General features: G+C 24.7%; 1 protein-coding gene across 1 annotated transcript; it reads left to right on the forward strand.

Moving 5' to 3' along the window:
• The first annotated feature begins 86 nt into the window (after window positions 1-86).
• LOC111276357 (uncharacterized) lies at window positions 87-2,224 on the forward strand. Its single transcript, XM_022862099.2, has 3 exons — window positions 87-558; window positions 1,852-1,975; window positions 2,089-2,224. Exons 1-3 carry the CDS (start codon window positions 214-216, stop codon window positions 2,172-2,174), a joined length of 555 nt encoding a protein of 184 aa, XP_022717834.2. The 5' UTR covers window positions 87-213; the 3' UTR covers window positions 2,175-2,224.
• Window positions 2,225-10,542: the final 8,318 nt, after the last annotated feature.

Here is a 10,542-nt window from a genome sequence, read left to right on the forward strand (position 1 = left end):
ACAAATTCACGTATAATAAAAGTTGAGTCTTAAACCTCTTTAAATCTCATAGTTTAATCTATAAAAAATTTAATATTGTTCGACAATGTTTTAATGATTTTGGTCGGCTCCTAACGTACGATGGCCGCATTTAGAACAGAAGAGTTCACTGGAAATAGGAAATTAGAAACAGAGTCCAAAGCTTAGACTCATCCCAAAGTAAATCTATCAATAATGCTGCTAATTAGCTCTATAATTATTCCCCTCCATTCCCCACCCACTATTCTCCTTCAATGGAACAAAGTTTTTCCTAACTCAACAAACCCCGTAATTGCTCCCTGGAGAAGCGGCAGGAAACCAACATCGACCCTTCAAAACTTGATCAAGGTCTCATATTCCGAAAATGATCGGAAGGTGGATGTTCCGTCGACATCACAATCACAGGATGTAGGGGAGGTTATCAAAAGTTTCTACGCAGCAATTAATAACCATGATCTCACATCCCTAGAGCTCTTAGTTGCTGAGAATTGCGTGTATGAAGACCTTATAATGTTTTCTCGTCCGATCGTCGGTCGCAAGGTATTTATCAACATCGATCCTCCATGTACTCTTTAATCGCTTGAATTCTTTCTTTTGGTCTAGATTATAAGACTTTTTTTTCTCATTTGATGATTAAGATATGGTGTCTGATAGACTGATATCGGTGTGTTTGATAAAAGGTTTTTTTTTTTGGCTGAAATAAGATTGTTTTAGTAAATTTTGCGAAACATCTGTGATTTTGTACGATACTTTAATTTTATCCATGATTTTAAAAATCAAATTTTAGATTTTCGGTTTTTTTATTAAAAAAAATTTGAGATAAATAAATTGTTCAGTCTTTTAGATAAAGATAAAATGTATCATATCTGACAGCTTAAGATAAATGAATATAAATCATGTATTAAGATGATCTTAACAAATAATTATCGATAGAATTCGAATCAAAGATTTTTTCGTCAAAAAAATAAATCTTAACTAATTAAATTAATAATTTGCCAATGATTCTTGATTTTTTAAATATGTTTCAAACTCATTTATTCCTTCAGTTAAGTTAACAATTCAATGGAATATATCACCTTAGTATCACGTGGATGTTCATCTAATATAAATTGTAGCAATCACATGGACATCTACATATATGTCCCACAATATGAACCATACTTACGAAATTTAATTTTTAATTTTAACTTATTAAAACAATTATTTTTTTCTTTTTTGTCTTAAATATTAAGCAAGTAATCAATTTAGATTTTTTTTAATAAAAAACATGTATACAAGAGAAATTATAAGCATAATAAAATATTAAATCTAATACAAAAAATTATTAAATAATCAACAAATAAATTAGAATATAATTAAATAATTTCAGTAGAGCCAAAGATTTTAAAATCTTTTTTTGCCATAAAACCAAAACTTCATTAACTAGATTCTTTTTTTTCATTTATTTTTATATATAAATGCATTATTTCTTTTTTTTTTTTTCATACAATTAGGTACAAAAAAGTTAGTTTCATAAATAATATTATGTTCATATAATAAAACATTGAATTAAATCAATCAAATTGATAAACAATTCAATTATAAAAAAACTATCATATAATTAGATAAATCTAATATTTTTAACTTACATTATACCTCAAAGTTTCAAACCTTCCTCTTACCAATTAGACAAGATCTAATTAACACATTATTTCCTTCTAAAGAAACAATAATTGTGAAAGCAAGTTGGGTCGTAGATTTTCTGGTGTCATTTCATTCTTTGATTTGGTTTAATAATTTTTTTTTAAAAAATTTCTAAGATTCAAAATTTCAATTAGTTAATTATATGGTTAGGCATTACTAGAAGGCTACAAAAGTTTCATAGATGCCATGAGCATGGACCTGCAACACGTTATTGATGATATGACGTCGTCTACTAACCTGGATTCATCCACTGTTGGAGTTGCATGGCATTTTGGTATGTTGAAATTCCAGAATTTTTTTAATTTGACAAAATTTCATAACCATTTAAGAATAAATCCTTTTTTTTTCGGCCTTTGTTATTAAATTAATTGAATTCACATTTAACAGAATGGAAGGGAAAGGCTTTACCTTATAGCGAAGGTTGCAGTTTTTATCGGCTAGAGATTGTAGATGGCAAAAGGCAAATAGTGTAAGTGATGTTCTTGTATGTTGTTTATAATACATTGACAGTTGAATAATGAGTCATGCTACTTTGCCTTAATTTTTTAAAAATATTTTTGTTCTTTTATAGTTATTAGATAAATTTATATGTATAATTGTGCCAATTTGTGAATAATAAATTAATAAATAAAATATTATAATTAAATTAATAAATTATTATCATATCAGGTAAGTTACACATATTGACAAATATAAAAGTAGTGAGACCGATAGTATTTTTCTTAACAAGTGATTAATTATCTTATACTATTAATAAAATGGTTAATGATTTTAGTGTTATTGAATCCAAAGATATTAATTCAGTTAATAAATAGACATAAAATCTAAATTACATCGATCATGGTAAATATATAAAATAAATTATATAAATGTGATTAAATATATAAAGACATTCAATTCAAAAACTATTCACCACTTTTAATAGATAGGTAAAAAACCCAAAATCGATTAAACATTCAAGTAGAAGTGTAATTAAACCAATAATTATCTACATAATGATTAATGTGATTCGATATTTAATTTATTTACTTTCACAGATGAAAAAAAAATTTACTTATTGTAAAAAATTACAAATATAATTGCTCATAATCAATATCCATAAAATTTTTCATTCTCGTTTAATCTTATAATGTATTCTCATCCTAAACCAATATATATACATATCCATGTGGTCTCTCTAAATCTCTTTTAGTCCTATAAAATATTTTTATATCAAACAAACATATATACATACCCATGTAGTTATTTTAAATCCCCTTTGATTTTATGAGGATAAAAATCCCCTTTGATTTTATGAGGTGTTTATCCTGATAAAACTTTATAATTTTTTCATAATTTTCTCTTATATATAACTCTATTGAGACTCATTATTTATAAGCATGTTAACTTACTTATCAAAAATTATTTTTTTTTAGAATTCTTCTTTTACAATTTTTTTTAAATCAATTAAATAATATTTAATTAATCTCTAAAAATCTCAAATAAATCTCTAGCTAAATCTTTAGAGATTTGAATAATTATTTCCAATGTTACTTTTATAGCTAGATTAGAGGTGTTTATTTAGTCGTTTCGATTAATTTCTAATTGAATTATTTAAAATCAAATTAACCAAATTATATTATTTTATTTTTATTAATCGAACTGGATTTATTAATTTAAAAAATTAACTAACTTAATTTGATCAATTTTTGTTTATTTTTTTGATTAATCGAATAATAAATACGTTTAAGTTAAAATATATTTTAAACTCTTAATTCTTATAATTTAAATAAATTAAATAAAATTATCAAACAAAATATTCAAATATTAAAGTACTATGTTAAAAACTCTAATAATTTATAACATAAAATGATCAATTTAATGTATTTTTCATTTTATATTTGGATTATAAAAAAATTATTTGATATATTGACAATTAAGTTTTATAACACATTTTATTTCTTGTTTAAATTAATTTTTTAAATATATAAGAAATATGTGTCATCATTTTAATCCCATTTGTAGAGTTAAAAAACTTCACTGTCAGTATATTAAATAATTTTTTGGATTATATTGTATTTTAGTTAAAATTTGGATTAATTTAATTTTTAAATCGGATTAATCAAAAATTGAGATTTTTTTTAAAATCATTTTCATTAGCCGACCAAAATTAATTTAATGACCGATCAATGCATCGAATTAAATCAATTTAATTGATTAATTTAGTTAAAATTAAATTATGAACACCCCTAATTAACTTAACTTTTTTTTTTCACTTATTTTTTTCTCATAATTTTTTTTAACTTATTTTTTTCTTTCACCCACACAGTAGATTTGCCAAATTCTAGTAATTTTTGGATTTGATAATAAGTGTGGTTCTAACTTCTAATGTACAGTATGTAGTGGCAAAGAGATTATAAATTATTTTGTTGTGAACAGTTATGGACGAGACGCTGCTGAATCGTTAATCAAGCTTGGCAAGGCTGGTTTGGTACGTAAATCACCATTCACTTGTTACATCCATAACCCATCAGCTACTCAAAAGTTAAAAATAGGAGTGTGACGGATCTTGATGTATAAATTTAATGATCAATCAATAATATATTATATGTTATATATATATGTGCATGTACACACATAATTATATTAATAAAAAGTAACTAATTTATAAAATAATAAAATAAAAATATTAGTATGATAACATTAAACTTTTAAAGATAATAAGATTTTTAAGTTAATTGTAAAATTACTAATTACATTATCTTTCAATGAATTATTAAAATTTTTACTTTTTTAGAAATTTATAATTGAAGTAAAGAATATAAATAAACTAATCATTAAACACTATATTTTTATCAAAACAAAAAAATGAATATAATTTTAAAAGAATGAAATTAAAATTTTGAGACTAGAAATTATGATTTTTTTTTTAACCTTCTATAAAGCGGTTCCAATCTTTTTTTTTTTTGTTGAAAAAAATTTTAGGATAATATGAGATAAAATTTTAGACTGAAATTAAAAATAAAAATTATATATAGAAAGATATTATAATAAGCTAGAATGATAAAAAATACATATTTAATATTTAGTTGGAGATATGAAATTTTGCTGAAAAAGCTAAAAAATTAATTTGATTTTTGTTAACTTTATATGATTGTGATTTAAAATTTAATTTATTACAAATCTTTATCTCCATTTTAAAAGTTTATAAATTGACGATTTATGAATACAATAAATAAACACATAACAACATAATTTTAATTCCTTTTAAATTACAATAATACATAAAATTAAAATTTAAAATCACAAAAATATAAATTAATAGCATTAATTTAGAGAATCAACTTAAATTTATTTAATATTAATTATACATACTAAAGACTTTTAAAAAGCTTGGAGCTTTGGCTACAATAAATTACCGCAATTGGGCTGTAACAAAGTGGAGTCATTATAATAATTATTAGTAAAAAACAAACAAGGAAATAAATACGAAAGCTGAAAACAAGAGAGTTAATTCTATTCCCATACATATCCTTTTGAGTGATTTTAAAGCATAACAAAATGCAAGAGTTAAATATGAAGGATTAATTACACATTTGATATATACTTAATATAATTGAAAAATTATAATTTTGTATTTAAAAAATTCACAGTTAAATATTTAATTTTTCATTTTGTTAAGCAAATTGAACATTTTGCCAATTACTTTGTTAGTCAAACTATATTATAACCCATGCAATGTACGAAATAATTTTATTTATTTAATATGTATATATATAGATATATACAAATTAGTTTTTTTAAAAAAATTATATTCAAATATTTAAAACTCATAACATATAAAATTTATATATATTGATTTGTCATTAAAAAATAAATTTTTTGAAAATAGCAAAAAAATATGTATTTCCCTTGGATATTTTTGTTTACAATAATATTTATACACATGTAAAATTATGTCAAATAAAAATAAATTATGTCTTTTTAGAAAATATATGTATTATTGAATGATAAATTAAATAATAAAAGAAGTAATAACACACTTTCATTTTAGTAATCTTGACTAAATTATTATACAAAATATGAAAATGTTAAAAAATATGTGAAAAAAGAAAAAATAAATTGAAAAAAATTATTTTTCATAAGAATGAAACTATATTAACAATAAAATATATCTTAGAAAAAATTTATAAACAAAAAAAAAAGAAATAAATTGCAATAGTAATATAGTATGCCTTAAAAAAGTTATTGAAAAAATAAAAAAATTAATGTATAACACATTATATTTGTAGTCTTAAATATGTAGAAGAATTCTATAGTGACAATTAGGATTAAATAGATAATTTTTAAATTTTAAAATGGATATTGTAGACACCCAATTGGGTCCGGGCCCAGATCAATTGGGCCTGGCCCAAAGGGGTAAGGCCCATTTCAATCCTGTATTTTTTTTTTCTTTTGTATTTTATGTATTTCATTATTATTATTATTATGTATATCTTTGTGTATTTATTTTTATTTAGATTAGATTTATATGTATTGTATGTATATAGTTATATATTTATTATTATTATTATCTTTTTTTTTTTTTGTAATATATTTTTGGGTTTATCTTATGTTATTTTTTTTTTATTATCTGTTAATTTTATCTGATTTTTTTTCTGAATTATCTGATATTATTATTATTATTTTTTTTTATACTATCATATCTTTTGATTATCTAGTATTTTTTTTATTTATTTTGATTTTAATTCTGGGTGGCTAAGATTCAAAGTTGAAGAATCCCACTCTGGAGGGGAATTCAATCAGAAGAGTCCAGTTGGATTCAAAGACTGAATTCCCGTCCAAAGAGGAATTGGGATTGATCAGGAACTCCTGATCAATCCCTATAAAAGGGACTCTGGAACAGAATGCAAAACACAGAAAACAGTAAGCAAAGCTACTGATTTGAGAGAAAAGGAGGCGTATAGGAAGTTAGAAAAAGTTTAGGAGTGTTCTGGGAGTGAGAAAAATTTTTTAGAAATTTTTGGCGAAAATTTTTTCTGGAAATTTCCAGATTCCGACGAAAATTCCGGCGAAGTTTGAATTTTCCGGCGAAAATTTCGGCCAACATTGAAGTTTTCGGCGACCTGCCCAGTTTCCGGCGAAGAATCCCAGAAACCGGCGACTTTCCGACCAACTTCCGGTGAAATTTCCAGATTCCGGCGAAAATTTCCAGAATCCGGCACCGGTGTTCTTCGGTTTCTAGAGAGAAGGGAGAGAAAAAGGAAGAAGAGAGAGAGAGGGGGAGGAGCGTTCTGCCGAAAAACGGAGGAAGGTGCCTTTTATACCCTCCCAAAACGACGTCGTTTTGGCCTTAAGTAACCCAGAGGATCCGCGCGTTTTGCCGCAACCCGACCCGACCCGGGCGTCGACCCGCGCGTGCCAGCCCCCTCCGAGCCGAGCCGAGCCGAGCCAAGCCGCCAAGCCGCTCCCCCCCGAGCCGTTTTCCTGCCTTGAGCCGAGCCGAGCCGAGCCGCGATCCGAGCCACTCCAGGTTTTTTTTTTTTTTTTTATTTATTTCTTTGTTTATTTTAATTTTTATTTATTAGATTAGGTTTATGTAATATTCTTTTTATTTATTTTTTATTATTTTATTTTCTTTAAATAAAAATAAAAAATTCCAAAAAAAAAATATATTTTTAGGGAAAAGTTGAAAGTATCAATTTTTCTTAGAAATAAATTTTCAAAAAAAGGGTTTTTGAGAAAAAGTTGAAAGTATCAATTTTCCTTGAAAATCGAAATTTTCAAAAAATATTTTTGGGGAAAAGTTGAAAGTATCAATTTTCCTTAGAAATAAATTTTCAAAAAAAGGGTTTTTGAGGAAAAGTTGAAAGTATCAATTTTCCTTGAAAATCGAAATTTCCAAAAAATATTTTTAGGAAAAAGTTGAAAGTATCAATTTTCCCTACAAAAAAAAATCATTCTTTCCTTCCTTTCTATCTTAATTTTGATTTTTTTTTCTTTAAATAATCCGACGACGGAGCCTCTGTAAGTGAAACAGTAGTTTTTCTTGCATACTCTTGAGGTGAGGGAATTTTCTCAATTTTTTGCTAAAAGTATTAGAGTCAATTGAGAAAAATTTCCAATAATTAATTACTTAGTAAAATTTTAAGGCTTTTGGATAACACAAATTTAAGCTGGTACCATCTTTTGATGGGCGTTGTGAGGGTGCTATAACCTTCCTCACACGTAACCGAACTCCCGAACCCTGTTCTGGTTAGTAGACCTGAACCTATTCTTTTAGGGACCCTTAAGCTTAGGTGTTCCCTGAAAGGACAGATTCCATAGGTGGCCAATCGCACCTAGACAAAAAAGATTGGTGGCGACTCCCTGAAAGTCAATGTCTAGCGATAGATCCCCGGATCTAGACGTTACGACAGATATAATAAGTGATAAAGATAATATTAAATTTGTTGTATTTATTTAAAATATAAATTTAATAATTAGAGTTCAAATGGATATAATCATTTTGATAATCTTATTATTTAAAGATTTAAGATGAAATTTTTTTTTTAGATGCCAAATTCAATAATTTATTTTAGTTTGAACACCAAAAGTGTAGTTATTCCAATATGGAAATAAAGAACAAATTAAGGCAACTAGAAAAAGAGAAATCTCAAACACATGAATTATCCAAATGAAACAATCATGATAGACAACTCCCTGAAAAAAGTGTAATACTTGTTACCATTTGCCCATTCATACTAAAGACAACTCGTTAAGTAAAATTTTCATACTTCTTTTATTTGACTAGGTGCTTTATTTGAATATATAGGTAGTCATCAAGAGTACAACGTGGCTACTGCAACAGTTTCCTCAGTTAGAAGATCAACTATGAAGCAAGCTCTATGTTAGGGAGTGTGGACATTCAATCAATAACATCTCAAATTATATATCCTTTTATTTACTTAAGCATTTCACTTGTTTGCTCTCGTTTGTGTTGAGATATATCCAATGTTCAAATCCCTTTGCCTCGTAGGCTTCCCTCGTCTGTACTAAACAAATTCGAATCATAATGCTTTCTTATATATAATAATAATAATAATTTTCGAATCCAATTGTGTTAGAAGGAATTGAAGACCAAGGTATTTCATCAACTCCATTCAGCTACTGTTACACCGAAACAAATCATGCGTCTGAATGCTAAAAGGATTGTTTGTGTCCAGAATGGATACGAGGGTAAATAACATAAACGATATGTTGGGTTTGGTGGCTTCAAATTAGCCAAGATTTTTTAGCATGCAGTAATGTTAATCTTATTTAAATTTGATAAAAAATTTAAATTTTTTTATCTTAATAGAGATAAGAATAAATATTAAATTTTAAGATAAGAATATAAATGAATATGATTTTAAATTTTTTATCAGGTATAAATGTAGAGATGAATAATATATTATTCGTGTCGTAATATATATATATATATATATATATAGTAAATACATTTTTTATTTAATTATATAAAATTTTATTTTAGATTAATTAAAATTAATATATTTTTATTTAAAAATTATATTTATAAAAAATTATATAAATATACAAGAAAAAATTAAAAAATTAAAAAATAATTTTTTTTAAATTACAAGTATAAAAATTATTCGTATTTGTTAAATACTTATAAAATATATAAATAAATTTAAAATATCTATTAATTATAAATAAAAGATAAATATAATATAAAAAATAAAAATAAAAATATTCTATCGATATTATACCCCACCTATTAACCTCACTACTAGCTTGCTTGTTCAATATGTGGACTTTTTACTTTCTTTGCCTTTGGTAAACTTTTCTACCCGTAGCTTCTTTTCCTTTTGTTTCTTTCTCCTTAATGGCAAATGAGGTATTGCAAGTTCGGTGACCGTAAACGTTAAAGGGGTGGGCCAATTTTGCCCAAGTCTTCAATTCTTTTTTTTGTCCAGGAAGAGATTTAGGGGCTCAAGAGTTTTGGACTTTTCCCAGTACTCTTGCTCGCGTCTTTTGATGCAGCACATCAGATAAAATTTTGGTAGGTTGAAATAGTAAAATGCTTTCGAATTATTTTATATTTTAAAATAAAATTTTATTATATTTAAAGAAATTTTATATTTTAATTTGTATTAAAATATAAAATTATTTTAAATAAAAATAATTTATGTTAGAGGTTTATTTAGATATAAATTAAAAATTTAAGAACTCATTTAAATATAAATTAAAACTTAAAAATTTATTTAGATGAAAATTAAAAAAATGTAATTAAATATAATAAAAATATATAAATTTGTTTAAATAAAATTATAAATTTAAAAATGTATTTTAGCCTCTTGGAGTACCGTGACATGTTCTTCAAAATGACTAGTTGACGTTAAATTTGCTCAAGGTTATTCATCCGGATTTAAAAGTTTGTATAAATTTTGAAAATATTTGAATAAAAAATTAAGATTTATTAAAGAGTTTTGATAAAATTTTAAGATCCGTTTAAATTTAGACCGAGTCTTAAACATAAAAATTAAAATCTAAACTTAATTTAAATATTATAAATATAATTAGATTATTATAATTATATAAATATATAAAAATTTTTATTTTAATATTTTTAAAAAATACTTTTTATTATATAAATTAAATTTAATAAATATATTTAAAAAAATTTTAAACTCAAAACATCATATTGAATCGAAATTAAATTTAAATAAATTTATAAATTATTAATATCCAATATAATTTTTTTTTAAATACAGTCTGGTCCAACCCATGAATATTTTTAATTGGCACGCATTTGGGGTGGAATTTAATTTTTTAAGACGAGACAATGAGTGATAATTACTTCCAGTATTATTAAGGCGT

This window comes from Durio zibethinus, chromosome 25 (genome assembly GCF_047325235.1).
Source record: "Durio zibethinus cultivar Kanyao isolate XHJ-2024 chromosome 25, ASM4732523v1, whole genome shotgun sequence".
Lineage (NCBI taxonomy): Eukaryota > Viridiplantae > Streptophyta > Magnoliopsida > Malvales > Malvaceae > Durio > Durio zibethinus.

Bases quoted from the DNA above. Each gene is read 5' to 3' on its own strand.
- LOC111276357 (XM_022862099.2), top strand. From the start codon at position 214: ATGCTGCTAATTAGCTCTATAATTATTCCCCTCCATTCCCCACCCACT. The intron at 559-1,851 runs GTATTTATCAAC...TTATATGGTTAG, and splicing joins GTCCGATCGTCGGTCGCAAG to GCATTACTAGAAGGCTACAA. The intron at 1,976-2,088 runs GTATGTTGAAAT...CACATTTAACAG, and splicing joins TGGAGTTGCATGGCATTTTG to AATGGAAGGGAAAGGCTTTA.